Source organism: Equus przewalskii, chromosome 7 (assembly GCF_037783145.1).
Source record: "Equus przewalskii isolate Varuska chromosome 7, EquPr2, whole genome shotgun sequence".
NCBI lineage: Eukaryota > Metazoa > Chordata > Mammalia > Perissodactyla > Equidae > Equus > Equus przewalskii.
In genome coordinates, this window is record NC_091837.1 from 7,203,095 (window position 1) to 7,222,085 (window position 18,991).

The window sequence follows — 18,991 nt, forward strand, 5'->3', positions numbered from 1 at the left end:
ATAAAGGTCTTTACATCTTTTTGTCAGATGTATTCCGAGGCGCCTTCCAGCCTATGCTGCAGAACCTTTTTTTCTGTTACATTTGCTCTTCAGTGATGGCTGGTGTACAGACCACTGAGTATAGGCTGATCTTGTGTTGTGCTGGTCAGAATGGTCTTTCTAGAACACGTGTCGCATGTCACTCTCTGTTCAGAGCTCTGGCTGGCTCCATTCCAGGCTCCTCCATCTCTCATTTTGCCTCGGCAGACTGGCCTTCATCACCTCTGGGCTTTGCCCATCCAGCCCATCCTCTCCCCTGGCAGGCCTCTCCCCCATTCCCCCCCTGGGTCAGGTCCATCCTGGGGTTGCCTTGCCCCCCGCTATCTAGTGAGAGGTGCCCCTCCAGCTCTTCTGCCAGGACTCACCAGGGCCTGCCTCCCCACACATGGGACAGCAAGGCCCTGGGAAGGAAGGAGTTGTGTGGGGCCAGCCTTGGGTCCCATGGTGCTGGGGTGTCAGGGCAGATGGCTAGAGCCTGGCTCTGCTGCCCCTGTGGCACCCTGCCGGACCCATCCTCTCACCTGGAAGTGCTGGCAGTGGGAAGAGGACCCAGTGGGCCGGAGCAGCTGCTCTTGGCCAGGGCCTGGGAGCTAGTGATTCTAGTTGCTTGGCAACAGAAGCAGCCCAGGTCACCACTGTCAAGCAGCCTTGGAACTCAGCAAGGTTGAGTGGTGGGTGTTCCCTTGTGGAGGGTGGTGGGTGCCTTGGCTCGGCCCCAGACAAAGCTGTGACCCCTCCCCTAGGTGCTGTCTTGGCCCTCTGCAGCCTTCCTGGCCCCACCCCCTCGCACCAGGTCTTCCAGCACCAGGTCTTCCACCCGCCACCCTCCATCCAGACCAACCTCCTTCTGCCTGCCTGGTGCTGAGCAGGATGAAGCCCCAGGCTCCTCCCCCATCTCACCTTGTGGGCTGTCACCTGTGCTCCTGCGTCGGCCCTGCTCCACCCAGCCACAGACTCAGGGACAGGGCCGAGGAAAACTCCAAATCCAAGGTTTTTATTACCGGTCAGCAGGTGCTCGCTCACAAACAGTGTTGAGAAGAGGTACATTTCACAGCGCTGCTGCAGGCCCGCCCGGGGTGAGGGGCACCCCGCCCACCCTGACTCCTGAGTGGGCACGCTAAGGCATGTCATACATTGATGTTTTCACTTCTGTTTTTTTATAAAAACAAAACCAGTCCTGGAGTAGAAAGAAAAAACCCTGTGATGAATTTTCAGGACCAAACTGAAGTGGGAAGGGTTGGAGTGAGGGTTCTGGGAGGCTGAGACGGTGGTCACAATGGCCCAGTCTCCCCACCACTGGCAGAAGCCATTGGAAGGGGGTTCAAGGAGAGGGGAGGACACAGCTGACAGGAGGACCAAACTCAGACAGGAGTGCCCTGTCTTCATCATTTTTTCACTTTCATATACCATAGAAATTTAAGCAAAATAGCTATTTTATATATATTTATATATCATATATATAAATCAGGCGGATAAAGAGTTCAGGGGGCACTGAGACGGGCATCCCAGTGGCGCCTGAGGGTGGGGCGGGCTGCTGGGTCTCTGGTGGCCCAGACGCCAGCCCAGGCTGAGCTGAGGGTTTGTTCTTATTGCTGATGTAGGGCCTGGTTCTGGGCCGGGAGCACCTGCAGGCCCTGCCCCCAGCCCTTCCTGGCCTCTTTGGGGCCAGGGAGCGCCCCGCATGGCCCAGGCAAGCCAAGGGGCTGTTGCCGTCAGATCCACCTGGAGGCCCCTCAGCTCCCCCAGCCCCACGGAGGGAGGGGCTGCAGCCCAGAGACAGCTGACTTGTGCTCTTCTGGGAAGGGCTCTCCAGTTCCCTTCTCTCTGGGCCCCTGGGCTCTGGGGGGCGGCCTTGCTATGTTGCGCTACAAAATGCTCCCGACTCAAGGGGGCCTTCCTGATGTCTTAAAAAGAAGGGGCTCTTGCCAGGACATTTTTGTGGCAAGAAAGCACACTTAGAAAGTTGTCTGCTAAGTGCCGTACTAAAAATATTTACTAAACATCTTGGCTGAAAAGAAATGGAGATTGTTTTTCTAAAAAAGTCAAAAGTGGCTCCCTAGGAGGGGCCAGTTCCTCCCTGGGGGGGCTGGTGACTGGGGCGGCCCAGGGCCGGGCCAGCCTGCCTGAGTTGGGGTGACTGGGAGCTGGGTCCCTATGGGGCCCAAATCCAGAAAGAAGGGGTGCCGGAGACCTGGGGCACCTGGGCTGGAGCGAACCCGGGGCACCAGTTCCTCCTTCAAGGTGGGCACTCCAAAACAGTGTTATAAAAAAAAGAGGAAAAGAAAACGGTGTGGGGGTGGGGGGGCGGTGAGTACTAAATTGAGCGCATTAAAGAAAAGGTGGCCCGGGCCGTGCGGGCGCCTGTATTTGGGGGGTGGGGGTGGGGGGGTATGTGTTGGGGGGGTAGTGCTCAGAAGATGTTGGGGCACATGTGCCAGTCCTGCCGCTCCTTGGCCTCCCAGTAGCCGCCCTTGTAGATGCAGGCCATCTCCCCGGTGTGCGGGTCCACTCTCTTCTCGAACCACAGCGGCATGTACACGTCCGTCTCCTTCTCTGCTGGGTGGGCACGGTGGGCGGGTGGGCGGCAGCCTCCTCCCCGGCCCCCGGAACTCACTGCCCCTCTTCAGGAGGCGCCCCCAGCACCCCGCCTCCTCTCCCGCTGGCCCCCCTCCGCGCCCCCGCCCTCCCCCTGGCCCCCGCCCGGCCTCACCGTCCTCGGAGCCGCAGCCCCGCGCGCAGGCCTCCAGCCGCCGGCGCCGCGACGCGCGCTGCTTCTCCTCCAGCCGCTGCTTCTCCGTGTTGGCCTCGTCCCAGTGCCCCTTCTCCATCAGCCGCTGGTCGGGCCGCAGGCGGCTGTCGGTGGGCGCCACGCCCTCCTCGTGCTCGTTGAGGGTCAGGGCCAGCTCCGAGAAGTAGTACATGTTCTCGGCGTTCTCCCTGCGGCGGCCGCGGCGTGAGCGGTCCCCGCCGTCCCGCGCCGCCCCCGCCCCGCCCCGCCCCGCCCGGCTCGCCCCCCGCGGTGACCCGCGCGCCCAGCGGCTCGAGCCCGCTTCGTTCTTTCCTCCCCGCGCCTCGCACGCTCGCTCCACTGACCTGCGTCTGTTTTGCTGCATTATACCCCTCTGGGAATTTGCCCATTTCGTCCAATTTCTCAGCGTAAAGTCATTTCGTAATATCCTCATTATTACTGCTTTAATGTGTGACACAGCAACGTCCCCTTTCGCATGTGTGATGCTGGTTCTGTGGCTTCTCTCCATTCCGACAGTCACGTCGGAGGTTCGTCTGTTTTCTCCATTGGTTGAGGATGAAAATTTGTTGATCCTATTTTAGGCTTTTCTGCTTTATTTTGTTTTCATATTCTTCCTTCTACTTTATTGGAGTCTATTTTGCTGTTCTTTTTCTAACTTCTTGAGATGGATGCTTGGCTCGTGGGTTTTCAGCGCTTCCTCTTTCTAACGTGTGCATTTTAGCGCTGACAAACGTTCACTCCCAGTACCGCCCCCCACCCCCGATTCTGGTATGTATTTCTCTCCTGATCACGCAGTTATATTTTCTAATTTCCATTACATCGCCTTTGCTCTATGGACTAGTTGGAAGTATAGTTCTTAAGTTTATACACATATGGGGAGTTTTCTAGTCATCCGTATTTCTAGTATAATTGCCTTGGAATCAGACAATATACTTGGTATAATTTCAGTCCTTTGAAATTTGCTTTGTGGACCAGGATGCGGTCAGTGTCTGCAAACGACCCGTCTGTAATGAAGAGACTGTCTCCAGTTCCTAGTGCGTGTTCCGCACGGTCCAGTGGGTTCTACTGTTCAAACTTATCCTCTTGATGTTTTCCTTCCGCTATCCATCACTAAGAGAGGTACGGTAAAATTTCCCACTTAGGTTGGAAATGGATCCATTTCTCCTTATGTTTCTCCCAGCCTTTTGCTGTGCGTATCTGGGGCTATGTTATTAGGTGCAGGGTGCATTCGGATGTAAGCTCGTCTGCTGAACTGAACCTTTATCATCACGTCCCTTTAACCCTTTAACCTCTAGTCAGACTTTTTGTGTTAAAGTCTCTCCTGCAGTATTAACATCACCACAGCAGCTTTTGTGGAGCATTTCTATGGACATATCTCCTTCCACCCTTTCACTCCAGTCTTTGTTGTCTTAGACAGCGCTCTTGTAAACCACTTACACGTAATATTGACAACTTGTCTGCAATCTGGCGCCTATAATGGGGGCACCCAATGCAATGACTGCTATGTTGGCTTGAAAGCTACTGTCTTGTGTTCTCTTTTTGGCCTGCTCCTTTTTTGGACCTGAGGTGCACAGTTTTGGATTCCTCATAATCCTTGGCACAGGACATCCTCTCTTGATAGGTCCTTGCATGGTCTGCTTTTATTAATGCACACTTGCCACCCGGAACAGAAGGTAGAATCTCGACAAACCTATGTCCAACCGAATGGAAGACTCACCAATCCAGCCCCTCCTCAAGTAGCCATTGGCAAGGCTCTGGGTTCATCAGCCCCTTGCTTTCCTTTTAACATAATTTTATTGCATCTTTAGTAATCTTCAGTGTGTGTGTGTGTATTCAATACACATATTTTACATACTTTTTTTTGAGGAAAATTAGCCCTGAGCTAACATCTGCCACTCCTCCTCTTTTTTGCTGAGGAACACTGGCCCTGAGCTAACATCTGTGCCCATCTTCCTCTACTTTATATGTGGGATGCCTGCCATGGCTTGATAAGTGGTATGTAGGTCTGTACCTGGGATCCAAACCAGTGAACCTCAGGCCATCGAAGTGGAATGTGCAAACTTAACTGCTGCACTACCGGGCTGGTCCCTACATACTTGTTTTTAACTATATATAAAGAATATCATGATGTATGAAACCTTCTGGGACTTGGTTTTTTCTTTTTCTTTTGCTGAGGAAGATTAGCCCTGAGCTAACATCTGTGCCAATCTTCCTCTATATTTGGGTCACTGCCACAGCATGACTGACAAGTGGTATAGGTCCACACCCAGGATCTGAACCCATGAACCCAGGCTGCTGAAGCCGAGTGCACTGAACTCAACTACTAGGCCACAGGGCTGGCCCCGGGACTCACTTTTTTTAAATTTAATATTATATTGCTAAGATTTATCTATATTGTTGTATGTTGCTGTGGTTCATTTGTCCCAACTATTGAATAACATTGTCCCCTGTGAAAATACCACCATTATTCATCCAATAAATTTGGGTTGTTTCCTAGTTTTTGCTTTGGAGTAAACTTAGGCATGTTTCCTGTTATACATTTGCAGGAATTTGTCTTGAGCATAGACCTAGAAGTGGAACCGCTGGGCCACGGAGCCTGTGATGTTCTTCTTTAGGTGGCGGGGCCAAACTGCTTTCCAACATGGTAGCACTAGTTCACACTCCCACACGCGATGTGTAAGAGATGCTGCGGACCCACATCTTCTTCAACACTTGGTATCATCAGACTTTTTCAGTTTTTCAAATCAAATGAAGGTAAAATGGTATCTCGTGGTTTTGATTTGCATTTCTGATTATCAATGATGTTGATCATTTTCATATGATGACTGGCCATATATGCTTCTTCTGTGAAATTCTTGTTCAAGACTCTTGTACTTTTTCCATTGGATAGTTTGTTTTATTGACTGATTAGAAGTTTTGTATGCATTCTTTTTTTAATTGTGGTAAAATACTCTATGTATTCTTTCTTTTTTTCTTCTTCTTCTCCCAACTCCCCCCCCCCCCCCCCAATACATAGTTGTATATTCTAGTTGTGAGCACCTCTGGTTGTGCTATATGAGACGCTGCCCCAGTATGGCCTGATGAGCGGTGCCATGTCTGTGCCCAGGATCTGAACTGGTGAAACCCTGGGCCGCCGAAGCAGAGCCCGTGAACTTAACCACTTGGCCATGGGGTTTCTTTGTCGGGTATAAGTATTCTGATTACCTTCTCCAAGTTTACATATTGTCTTCTCACTTTAGTTTTTTTTTTTTTGTTTTTTTTGAGGAAGATTAGCCCTGAGCTAACTGCTGCCAATCCTCCTCTTTTTGCTGAGGAAGACTGGCCCTGAGCTAACATCCATGCCCATCTTCCTCTACTTTATATGTGGGATGCCTACCACAGCATGGCTTGCCAAGGGGTGCCACATCCGCACCCGGGATCCGACCAGTGAACCACGGGCCGCTGAAGCAGAATGTGTGAACTTAACCACTGCGCCACTGGGCCGGCCCCTGCTCACTTTTAATGAGTAAAATTTCTTTCAATGAACAAAAGTATTTTAATATAGTTGAACACATCAGTGCTTTTTTGTGTCTTGTTTAAGATATATTTCCTTAAGGTCTGAAAGATATTCATCTATATTTTCTATGTAGAGTTTAACTTATTGTTTAAGAGCAAGTCAAACTTAATACTTATTATAAGACCTTTATGTGGAGTCAGTCTTTTTCCACATGGATAACTGTTTTCCCCAGATCCTTTTAGTGAACAGTCGCATATTTCCACATGATCTGATATACCACCGTTGTCATATATTGAAGATACATACACCCAAGGGCCTATTGTGGGCTTACTCTTCTTTGCCACGATAGCTTCAAAATAACTCCTGATATCTAGTAGGGGAAGTCCTCTTTTCTCTGTTCTTCAGAAATATCTTGGCCCTTTATTCTCTAATATAAATTTAACAATCTTAGTATCAAGTTCCATGAAAATCACGGTTGGGTTTTGCTTGATGGACTGACTCTGTAGATCACGACATCTTTATAATACTAAGTCTTTCTATCCAGGAACACTGTATCTTTCTCCATGAATTTAGCTCTTCTTTGATATCTCAGTAAAGTTTTCTAATTTTCTCTATAGAGGTCTTGAAATATAAGATTTATCACAAGCTCCTTGATGTTCTCTGATACAATAATTGATATCTTCTCTTAAGTTATATTTTCTAGCTGTTTGCTTTTAGTGTGTAGAAATACAACTGACTTTTTGCATATTAATCTTATACTGAGGCACCTAAAATGCTTTTTCTGAATCTATTGAGAAGAGATTTGTTAATGTGATCAATTAATTTATGGATTTTCTAATATAAAGTTATTCTTGAATATCCAGGATAAACTCAACATGATTGAAGAATGATACTTTTTTATGCACTGTTGGGTTGGATTTTGTGGTATCTTGTTGTGGAATTTTGCTTCTGTATTCATGAATGGAATAGGGTAGAACTTTTATTTTCCGACTATTGTTTTAGCCTAGTTAGGTATCAGGATTATCCTGGCCTTGAAGTACTAAGAGAGGAGAGTATTTCTTCTTCTTCTGTGGTCTGGGAGATTTTATATAAAATTAGGATAATATATTTCTTGAACATTTGGAGAATTCACTTATAAAATTATCTGGGCTTTATGTTTTCCTTGTGGAAATTTTTAAACTACTGCTTCAGTTTATTTAATTATTATAGGACTATTCATGCTTTTTATCTCTTCTAGACTCAGTTCTTATAAGTTATATTTTTCTAAGAATTTGTCCTTCCTATCTGAATTTTAATATCTCTTTATACTTTATATGTCATATGAAATTCTTTTCAATAATATTTATTTCTATATTCTCTCCTGATCAGTCTTGCCAATAGTTTCCTGTCAGTTTTTTTTCCTCAAAAAATCAACTTTCAGCTTCTTAACCTTCTTTATTTTACTTTTTTCTATTTTATTAATCTCTGGTCTTATTTTTAAAGTATATTTTCTTCTTTCTTTGGGTTTATATGTTAAACTTGCTCTGATTTCTTAGAAGGGAAACTCAGAAAAGAAAAAGCCTCAAACTTAATGAGCTTATCTACCTATTTAAGGCAATACATTTCCTTTGAGGCATTGCCTTTGTTACATCCAGTCAGTTTTTTTCCTCCTCCCCAAAGGCCCCCAGTGCATAGTTGGATATTCTCGTTGTAGGTCCTTCTGGTGGAGCAATGTGACGATGCCTCAGCGTGGCCTGATGAGTGGTGCCAGGTCTGCGCCCAGAATCTCAACTGGCGAAACCCTGGGGCGCCAAAGTGGAGTGTGCGAACCCAACCACTGGGCCACAGGGCTGGCCCCTGTCCAGTCAGTTTTGATACCTTTCCATTATCATTCAGTTCTAGGTATTTTTACTTTTCTATTCTAATTTATTATTTCACCCATGAGTTATTTAGCAACTTAAAATTTTTTCCAAATATCTGGGGACTTTTTGTCATCTTGTTCATAACTTCTAACTGTCTTATCCTAGACTGCGGTCTGTAAATACCTCTGTAAATCTGCTGAGGCTTTCTTTAGGGTTGAGTACACAACTGATTTTACATGCATTCCATGTATCCTTGAGTAAAAGTATGTTCTCTGATTGTTGCCACCATAAGTATGGGTGTAGCCTGCATGGTTTTCGTCTCCTTCATATCCTTGCTGTGCCCCCCGTCCCCCTCTTTGACCTATCATTAAGTGAGAGGGGGGTACTGAAATCTCTCAGTTTCCCACTATGCTGATAGATTTGTCAATCCCTCTCTTTACTATCAATATGTGCTTTGTATATTTTGAGGCTGTTTCATTATGTGCATAATGTTTGAAACTATTATAGCTTCTGGAAGAAGAGAACCATCTCTAATAAAAACGTCTGTTTTACCTGATACTAATATAGCCATTACAGCTTGTTTGGTTGGTATTTTCATGATGTGTCTTTTTCTTTTTTTTTAAAAGATTTTGTTTTTTTCCTTTTTCTCCCCAAAGCCCCCCGGTACATAGTTGGATATTCTTCGTTGTGGGTCCTTGTAGTTGTGGTATGTGGGACGCTGTCTCAGCGTGGTCCGATGAGCAGTGCCATGTCCGCACCCAGGATTCGAACCAACGAAACACTGGGCCGCCTGCAGCGGAGCATGCGAACTTAACCACTCGGCCACGGGGCCAGCCCCCTCATGATATGTCTTTTACTTCCAACCTTGGCACATCTTTGTTTTGGATCTCTCTTAGAAGGTGCATGTATCTGGATTTTAACAAATCCAATCAGTCAGTATTTTGCTTTTTAGCTGGTGAGTTTCATGTATTTATACTTATTATGTGGACCTATATCTGCTGTGTTAATTTACTGTTTTAATTTGTTCTACTTTTTCTACTTAATCTTTTCCTATTATTTTTAAAATCCTATATCTGTCTCTTCCCTCTAATAAGAACTAGCATTCCTTCACATCCCTCGGTGTCCTTCTCTGCTTCCCTAAAACCCATCATGTTAACATTATCTGCACTTTTAATTCTGGGTTATTATGGGAATATTTTCTCTTTTCCTTTGTTCTTAGTAATTGTTAAAAAAAAAACAATACCAACTTTTACTTCATGTATCTATTGCAGCACCTTCTGGATTTTTTTCTCCCTCTTTTAAAGTACTACTATGTCCAATACCATTTTCATTGTGGGTTTTGTGTGCCAAACCTTCTGAGGCTGTATGCACGAGGACATTTTTTTATCATGCCCTCATATTTGAATGATAGCTTGGCTGGATATAAAATATTACCTCTAATTTCATTTTCATCGTTACTTTGAAAATATTACTTCAGTGTTGTCTGTTGAAATATGTGACATCAATCTGATTCTTCATCCTTGACTGAAATCTTCTTTCACTCCTCTCTGACAACCATTAGAATTTTCTCTTTGGTATTCTTAATTTCCACTATAGCATGGTCTGGGCGAACCATTTTCTTTATCTCTTGCCTTTGGCAGTCTGCAGGCCCTTTCAATCTGAGGTTTTTCATCTCTTTATTTTTATTCTGGGAAATTTATCTCCATTATTTCTTTAACTATTTCTCTCTCCTCTCCATTTTTCTTTCTTTCCTTTCCTTTTGGGATTCCAATTAAACATATTATTTTAGTGGTTACTCTAGGAACACAATACACATACATGATACAGTCCAAAGTTAATGTGCATCTTGACCCTCCTCTTGGGTAGCATGAGGGCCTTCGAGACATTTCCATACATTTATCCCTCTTCTGACTTACGTGATCGTGCAGCTGTATTTTAGCTTTATGTTTAGATTTTAAACCCCCCAAGTAAAAATTATTCTTGTTTATTCAATGCTCATTTAGGTTCACAGAAGTTTTTGTTCTTCATTCATTTGTACATGTCAGATCTTCCATCTTGGATCAGTTTCCTTCTACTGGAAGTATATCCTTCAGTGCAGGTCTGCTTGTGGCAAAATGTGTTTATTTGTCTGAAAATGTCTGTGTCAACTTCACTCTGTAAAGACGTTCCCCCTGGGTGGATAACTCTAGGCCGGCAGTCAGTCTTCCCACACGTGGGAGAGCTCGTGTGACTGTCTTCAAGCTCCCGTCATTGCTGAGGAGGAGGCAGCTGGCAGTCTGCTGTTCCAGGGAAAGCCATGTCTTTGTAAAATCTGGCTGCTTAATACTTTCTCTTTGATTTCGTTTCAACAGTTTCACTGTATAGATTTAGGCGTGGGAAATCCTCTGCTGTATTCTCTTCAGATATGGTGTCTTTCCTTCTGGACTCTGACTAGAAGCAGGCTAGAGCCCGCTTCAAACTTGACGTGAGCACGGATACCCGGGGACCTCGCCGAGATCCTGCACTATCACTGGCCGCCGGCTGCCGGCGACGCTGCTCCGGGACTCACTCTGGGTCACTAGGTGGGAAGCCTTCTCCCGCCAGCTTCTCGTCTTTTCCAGGTTTTGTCTCTTTATCTGCAGTTTTTGATTACTTCTTCTGATCTACATTCAGTTGATGGATTATCTCTATGAAAGCTTCCCAGGGAGTTCTCAATTTCAGTTGTTTGATTTTCCCTTTGTAGAATTTTCTATTTCTCTCTCTTTGAAATCTGCTGTGCTACTTTTTATACTTTTTTGTTTCTATTTCATGTTTGGTGGTTGTTCCTGGGACCGTGCAGGGACTCTGTCCAATCAGCCTGTTTAAAGTCTCTGCATAGGACTTGCTACCACCTGGTAACGTCCCCTTATTTACAGCTGGCTGCCTGGCTTCCACAGTGGGATGTCAGCCACATAACACTGTTCTCTGCCCACATGTGGACTAAACCCTCCTCACAAACTGCTGTGCCTGCCACTTGCTTCTTGTCTGGCCGGGCAGGGCCCCCTGCCTATCCACTGTCCACTTGCCTCCTTCTCTCCCTCTCCCTGCCTGCTCTCCGCCCGCCCCACAGCCCACTCACGGCAGTGGGTACTTCTTCCACAGCAGCTTGGCTGGCAGCGTCTGGTACACTGTCTTCTGCTTCCCGTCGGAGCTGGGGCTGCTGGGGCTGCTTTGCACGATCTTGGCGCACTCCATCTGTTCATCCCACGAGCCTGACAGCACATATTGGGCCTTGCCCTGGCTGTCACTCACCACTCCTGACACCTGTGGACATTGGTAGGACTAGCGTAGGCACACGCCCAGCAACAGGCCCCTCGAGGCTCTGAGAGGTGGCCTTGCTTACCTTCCGGTGTACCTCTTTGGAGAAGTAGCTATAGGGCAAGAACTTCAGCTGGCACTGGTCCTTGGTCTTATGGTTCACAATCTCAATGTCCCCTGTCTAGGGAGGGAGAGGGGTGGTCAGTGGCCAATCCCTGGGTCATATGCCCCGTCCCTGAGGGCGCCCCTGACCTGGTCGATCCAGAGCTTGCCCACGATGATGTTATGCACCGTCGAAGTGCTCTTCCTCCACACGTAGTGATTCCCACTGGCCTGGAATTCTAAGTGGATGGCACCTGGAGGCCAGATAAAGGGTCAGAGGTCATGGCCTGCCATGCTGGGCCCCAGCCAGTCTGCCCACAGGCCTAGGGTCCTGAGAACGGGACCCTGGTTTTCACGCAGACTGAGGGCAGGGCACAGGCCAGGGAGGTGGCCCGGAAGCCTGTGGGGGAGAGGGGAGCAGGCCTGCAGGGAGACTAACGTCACTCCTGGAGGCCCCAAGCTGGCTTCCGGATTGGCAAAACCCTCTGCCTCCTCCAGAATGTCTTTCTACCCTGGGAGGGCTCAAGGCCCCAACTCACCTAGTGGCATGATGGAGAGGTATTTCCCCCGGAACTTGCTGGAGATGGTGATCTCCTGCCAGAGGCTCCAGCCGTGCTTGGAGAACACGTGGTGCGCAGCTGATGGTGGGTGGTGGCTCACCTGAGAGCAGACCCACAGGACATAAGTGTCTGCTGGACATGGGCGCAGGCCTGCCTCCCAACCAGCTGGGGGCAGAGCCTACCCCGTGCCAGTATGCCTGGCTCCATGGCCTTAGGAGCAGCCCTGGCTGCTCCTCTGGGGGTCCCAGACTCAAGGCAAGTCCACAGGAAGGGCAGTGCTCTGAGCAGAAGAGCAAGGGCACGGCAGTGGGAGCAACCTGGGCAGTGGTCCTGGGCCAGCCGCAGCCTGCTGTGGGCATAAGCCGAGGGCCGGGGCATCTCTGCACCTGGCTCTCAGCCTCTGAAATGGGGATGATGACAGCGTGTGCCTGAAGGATGTACCAGTGACAGGCTGCACTGAGGACTAACAAAGTGAGGGTGTTATTCTCCACCGAGGGCTTCCGTGCCCAATTTCTAGTTAACCTCCCCACATGCCTGCCAAGGGGCGTGTTACTGAGCCATGTTACACGGAGGAGGCCCAGACTGGGGAAGCCATCTTAACCGAAGGGCAGGGTTGGGAGTCCAGATCAATGTCGGACCTGGATGGCGGTGTAGCAAGCTCTGCGCACCCACGCCGGGGCCTCCAGCGCCTCTGCGCCTTCCTCTCGCAGCACTGGGCATCCCTGACTGCTGTCTCACCTGCCAGGACACTGCCCGCCTACCTCCTCAGCTTTCCTTGTCTGTTCTTCCTTATTTCCACTGCTCCTTTGGTTGCAGGGTCCTAGGGCTCAGCTTCTCCCCAGCCTCCTCACTCCCTAGGGCACCTCGTCACCATCTCATGGCCTCGTTCAGCCCCCTGCCCCAGCTTCTCCCCTGAACTCCAGGCGTGCACTCCAGCTGCCCACTGACCACTTCTACTCGGACGGCTTCTCAGACTGACCAGAGCTCCTGATGCCCCGCCTGCATCTCTTCTTGTCTCCCATCTCTGTCAGTGGCACTCCCTCTTGCTTCTTACATTTCAGAAGCACAGGCCAAACCCGCCAATGGCTCCTGTACAATGCTGGGTGAGCTGTCCTGAACCTACCCGTCACCTATGGCCAGGGCCCCCACATGCCCACTGGAGCCTCCCCGCCTCCGGCAAACTTAGGGATGTGACCCTCAGGGGCTGGCCCTGGACTCTGTGCCATGGCTTCCTTCCCAGGTAGATGATCCAGTCTTTCCAGCTGCTCACACCAAATGCTTTGGAGTCATCCCTGGCCCCTCTTTCTCATGTTCCTCATCTAATCCTTAGCAAATCCTGTCTGTTCTTCCTTCCAAATGCATTGGGAGCCCACCCCTTCCCCCACCCCCACACTGGATGGGTGCAAAGGCCTCCACCTGCCTCCTTGCTCCACCCTCAGGTCCTGTGCTCCATTCTCCCGACTACAGCCAGAGGGATCCCCATAAAACAAGTCAGGGTGCCAAGCCCCTCTGCCCTGCCCTGACGGCCTCCCACGCAGAGTCTTCCAGCTGCCCTAGCTGCCCACCCCGGTTCCTCTCCGGCCTTGGCTCCTCCTTTCTCCCTCACTGTCTGCATCACTTCTTGACCAACCACCTTCTAAAAGAGCCAGAACCATCGGACATATACAGTATAGTATCTGCCCCCACCACCCTGTGAGGACAGGCACCCCATCTGCTCACTTCCCAGCTAGCTGTACCCACAATGCCTGAACAGCACCTGGCACATTGTGTGCACTTGATCAGCTCTGTTGAACGAAGAAATTCATTCACTCATAATTCAAGCCAAGAACCCTGGGGTCATCCTTGACACCCTCCTCTGCCTCCCTCCCTCTCACTCTCTCCCCTAACATCCAGAACATCAGCAAACCCATTGGTTCTACCTTCTAAACATGCCTGTGCTCTGACCTTCCACCTCTCCCTGGTCCAACCACCATAGCTGCCTCCTCTGGGTCCACACAGCAGACAGAGCACACCCTTTAAACTAGCCACCACATCTGTGAACTGTCTGCTTTCTGAGCTCAACCCCAGGGCCCAGAGCAGCACCTGGCACACACACCCTAGAAGCTCTATCCTGGCACGTTTGTGCGGCACCCTCCTGGGTCCGCCCAGCACCCGGTGAGGCACCAACAGAATTGCCTCTCATCAGACAAGGCCCCCAAGGCTCAGGGTTGAGAAGCCGCTGCTGAGGCTCGCAGCCCCTGGGGCTCAGTTTTGGCTCTGCCCTACTGGGGCAGAGAATAAGTGTCAGACACAGAGTGTCAGTTTGGGGAAGGCGTGGAGAGGATGGAGGTGAGCCACCCCGTGCCCCAGGTGTGCTGATCCCTGGAGCTCCTCACACTCCAGCCCTCTGCTGGGACTGACCAGGGCCCCGCATGCGCAGACTCCTCCCCGTCTCCTGCCTCCCGGCTCAGTCGTGACCCGATGGTACGGCCCACCTGGACTCCCTGACAGTGTCCTGCCAATGTCCCTCCATCTCTGCTCCACGGTTCCTTGCTTGGAGACGAGTCCTCCCCTTCCCTGCACACTGTCCTCAGAAACGGACAGAGACTCGACTCTCTCCTCTCCAAGCTCTCCTCCTACGGCGGCCCTCACCGTCTCCGGGAGGCCTGCTGGGAAAGCGTGTCCCTGGACCTGCCCTTGCCACAGGATGCCCAGCTGCCTGACTGGACCTCGGCTTGGTGACCCCCTGGCATGTCAAGGTCAGAGGCCGCATCCCATTCGTCTTGCTCTGACCCTGGGCCTGGCAGAAGCAGCTGGACCAGAGTGTGAGCAGGCCTCACCTGCTCGCAGAGAGAGCGCAGGCCCATGTCATCGAGGCGGTCGAGCTCAAAGGTCTCCCCCAGCATGGGGTTGAAGGGCTTGGCGATGCGGTGCACGGTGGTGGAGTAGGAGGACACGGAGAAGGCAGCCACCAGGCACATCTGCTCCACCGAGCTGGTGCAGTGCACCGCCTTGTCCAGCAGGTGGTGGTACTCCAGGTCCTCCGTCAGCCGCTGGAGCATGGACAGGGGCTCGTTAAAGTTGACCTGTGGGCCGGCGGGTGGTGGTCAGGCTGGGCGTCTGTGCAGGCCGCCCACCTGCCAGGCCCAGCTGAGACTGCCGCTCCTGGTGCAGACCTGAGGTCACAAGCACCCTGCTTTACTCAGATGTTCGGGGGCATTGCTGCTCAGTGAGGTTCCTCTGCTGACCTTGTCTAAGATGCAGCTCCACTCGCTCGCCTCCCCAGCCCCTCCTGCCTCAGTTTTCTCTAGCCCTCACCACTTTGCGACCTGCTGTCTCTTGTACAGTGTCATTACGTTTCCTGTCAGTCTCCCCTCCTAGGACGTAAGCACCATGAAGGCCAGGGTTTCTGACTTGTTCAGCACTGAATCATAGGAATCAGTTGGTGAATGAGTGAATAAACGAATGAATGGATGGATGAAGTGGGTCTTCCTCATATTCTGAGCTATTATGCAAGTTTTCTCTCGAGAGCTCCTGGGGAGGGGCCCCCATCTCGGCCTCAGACAGGGCAGGGGCACTTGTCCCCTGTGATGCTGGGCTGTGACCCTGAGCCAGCCACAGGGTCTTCCCTGTGTTCTCTCATTTCACCCTCCAGACACTGTGAAGCGGGTGCTATTATTCTCCCCACTTTGCAGATGTGGACACAGAGGCCAGGGATGTGAAGGGACTCATTTTGGGTCACACAGCAAAACCAAGTCCGGCCTGGAACCTGCAAGCTCTTCCTCCATGGAGATGCCATCGTGGCCTGGTGGGACGGGGATAACAGTCCTGCCCTCTCCCGCCGTGTGACCTCACTGGGGTGGGCACCAGGAACAGCTTCCGGCACAGAGGAGGGCCTGCCTGTGTGCACACACAGCCCCATGAAGTCGGGACAGCCGGGACGTTGTGAGGCCCTGTCAGATGCAGAGCTGCCCTGGGGGCCCCCACACCTCTGATCAACACAGAGCCCCTCTCAGGCTCCGTCCCTCAGAGCCTGAGACCTCTGCTCTTGGGGGGCCTTCAGCAATGCCGATGAACATGATTCAGTAATTCGTGAATGCTGCTCAGGTGTCATGAGAATGACACCCTGGGCGGCTTGTACTTCACACAGGCCATTACTTCTCATTCGCACCCAGGAAAACAGCCCCTCGGGACCCACTGAGGCTGCCCTGCCGAGCCCCCTACCGGCATGGGGATCTTGGAGAGCTCCCGGCCAATGCAGTTCTTCATGATGCTCCAGAGATTGAGGCTGTAGTTGGGCTTGTCAGGGATGCGGACACGCCTCTTGACTTTTGGGGGGCCCTTGGGCACAAGTGAGGTGTTGTCTAGCACCTGGTGGAGAAGGAGAGTGTGTCTGTCAGTGGAGTCCAGAGCGCCCCCTCGGCCCTCCAGACCTTGCCCTCACCTCTGACGCAGCAGAGTCTGGGGACCCAGCAGGCCACTGGCACATTGCTGGTGGGAGGGGCAGCCTGACTCTGCCTGAACTGTCAGATGAAGGCAGACCAGGGACCCAAAGGCACCAGGGCGCAAAGCTCGCCCTGGGGGCCCTGAGCTCAAGCTGGCCTCCCCTCTCAGCCACCCTCGGGGGGTCCCCCCTCACTCACATTGTCTGTTGAGGTCCACTCCACAGAGCCTGTGGTCCCACCCTCAGCTTTTCTGCAGGAAACACAAAAGGGGAGGCAAGTTATTTACAAATCCTGAGGCCTCCTCAGGACCTGGCCACCTTCTATCCAGACCCCTCAGTGAGGTTAGAGGGCAGCCCACCCCAAGGCTGCTCCTCTAAAGGGCTGTCTCCAATTCAGGACACTCAAGTAGGGCTGAGGGACCGAGGGCAGTGATGTGGAGAGGCTCTTACCCACTGCTGCCCTGTGGCAGCAGGTGCTCAGCAAAAGCCTCACCTGAGGTCCCTCCACACAGACCCTCTGGGGTACTGGCTGCCCCAGGACCCAGATGAGGCTGAGGAGGCAGGGACCTCCTCTGGGAGAGCCTCCTGGAGCACCTTGGAGCTCCTGTGTCCTCACTGTCTGCTGGTCTGACTCCCACACTAGACCAGAAGGGGTTCCAGAAGGGCAGGAAGTGGGTTGGATGAATACCTGTGGTAGAGATGGTGAGCCAAAGCAGCAGGGGCTCTGAGGGAGCCCCAAGGAAGGGTGACCTGGGTCGGGTAGGGTGCGGGACGGGCTCTCGGTAGTCAGGGCCTCGGGATGGGAAGGATTCACCAGGGTCATTGTGGGGAAGGGGGACAGGGCGCTGCAGACAAGGGGACACACAGGCAGAAGACATTGGCTCCAGGGGCCTGTGGAAGGCAGCGTGCAGTGCGGTGGGCAGCGGGACAGACATGGGGAGAGAGGCCACGGGGGCACTTGCAGTTCCTCATCCAAGATGGCCTGAGCGCCCCGCCTGAGGCACACGCGCGTGGGTCAGCACGGGCGGCCTTGTGACTCTGACATGCCTCGTGGGCGAAGGCGGCAGTGGGCGGCGAAGGCTGTCGTCAGTTAGGTCGCTGTTCCCCAGGCTCGGAGCAGCAGCTCCCCCTCAGGGAATGGCAGGGGCCCCAGACAACTGTGCAGCTCAATGGCCTCCTCTGTGTCCCCCAATGCTGCCATACTCGCCAACCCTTCTATTGTTAGGACTTTAAGCAATTTGATGAGAATAAAAGACCCCACTGAGGACAGGACTCCCAATTATATTAAATCTATATTCAAGCCCCGGCACGCTGCCCTCTGATCACAGCCCGGCATGGGTGGAGCCCAGCCCGCCCACCTGTCCCACGCTCTTCCCTCAGCACATGTTGTGCACCAGCATGGTCCACACCCACAGGCACTTCCTCAGGGTCCCAGAGAGTCTGACAACATGACTCTCAGTTCTGGTCAATGTCCTGGTCACTACTGTGTGATCTAATGTGTGTTTAGAAACATCCTGAAAGAGCAGGCAGTTATGAAAAATGAAACAAAGGCTTGGAAATAGAAAATAAAAGAGACTTCCGGCATCTCTTGTCTGTTCTGGAATGCTGACATGGTGGGGGGAGTGGTCGGGACCCTGTGCAGCTCTGAGGCAGGAATGAGCAAGCCCCAGCCTTCTGGGCCTCAGCCCTTGGGCCCCAGTCACTCTTCCCCTCCACCCCCCTCTGGAACTGGATCCAGCCAATCCCCTGTTCTCCATCTCCATTTAAAATTAAATCCTGATACAAACTCTATTTGGGCATTTTTTATTTAAGGAAGAAGAGAACCAAGCTAAGCAAAAATGCCATCTGGAGCAAGATTTAAAGAAAACCCCAAGTACAGAGAAGAGCAGATGGAGCATGAGAAGAACAAGGCAGGGATGGAGAGAGTTCCTTCCAGAGCGGCCAACCCCGCCCAGGGAACCCACCTGTCCTCCTTGGCCTCGGTGATCACCGTGATGAAGGACGTGGAGTCTTCCATGGCATCGAAGTACTCTGTATCTTCATCTTCCTCACTGTCCTCTCCTTTGGGAGTCAAAAAGCTTCCTAGAGAGACAAGCAAAGCTGCTGCCTCAGTTTGTGACTTCAAAAAACTGGCCTGCTTCAGGAAGTCCAGAGCCCAATGGCCGCCCCACCTTTGACCCTACTGCCCCCTCTGCAGGAACTCCCCACTTCAGTCACCTGGTCCAGATTGAGCTGGCTGTCACTGCCCTTGCTCCCTTTCTGGAACGCACTTTCCTTTCACTGCTCTGGCTCAGAGGCCTCCCTCCTTCTGGAAGCCTTCCCGGATCTCTCAACATGCTGGTCAGTCTATCTGCGACCCAGCTTCCCTTTCCGACGGACCCCCTTCTGAGGGGACCCATGATCCCTAACCCAAGGTTAGGTGGCCTGCCATCTGGCACCTGGGCAGCCCTGCCAAAGAGGGAACAGCTGGGCTCACTGAACTTTTCTTTTGAGGATTGGAACCTA

The 18,991-nt window shown here is 51.4% G+C and overlaps 1 protein-coding gene across 13 annotated transcripts in view; it reads right to left on the reverse strand.

The window, feature by feature from the left end:
* Positions 1 to 1,017: 1,017 nt before the first annotated feature.
* OSBP2 (oxysterol binding protein 2) overlaps positions 1,018 to 18,991 on the reverse strand; it is a 181,073-nt gene continuing 163,099 nt past the window's right edge. For 11 of the 13 annotated variants that reach the window (XM_070628511.1, XM_070628509.1, XM_070628517.1 and 8 more), the window contains 10 exons: positions 18,451 to 18,568; positions 16,686 to 16,737; positions 16,267 to 16,413; positions 14,883 to 15,128; positions 12,043 to 12,163; positions 11,654 to 11,757; positions 11,487 to 11,582; positions 11,223 to 11,407; positions 2,750 to 2,976; positions 1,018 to 2,592 (listed from right to left, as the gene is read on the reverse strand). In XM_070628511.1, the coding sequence (XP_070484612.1) occupies positions 2,450 to 2,592; positions 2,750 to 2,976; positions 11,223 to 11,407; positions 11,487 to 11,582; positions 11,654 to 11,757; positions 12,043 to 12,163; positions 14,883 to 15,128; positions 16,267 to 16,413; positions 16,686 to 16,737; positions 18,451 to 18,568 (1,439 nt within the window). In that variant the 3' untranslated portion in view covers positions 1,018 to 2,449. Of the gene's footprint in view, positions 2,596 to 2,749; positions 2,977 to 11,222; positions 11,408 to 11,486; positions 11,583 to 11,653; positions 11,758 to 12,042; positions 12,164 to 14,882; positions 15,129 to 16,266; positions 16,414 to 16,685; positions 16,738 to 18,450; positions 18,569 to 18,991 lie in introns of all 13 variants that reach the window. The other 2 variants (XM_070628510.1, XM_070628512.1) reach the window with 1 other exon arrangement.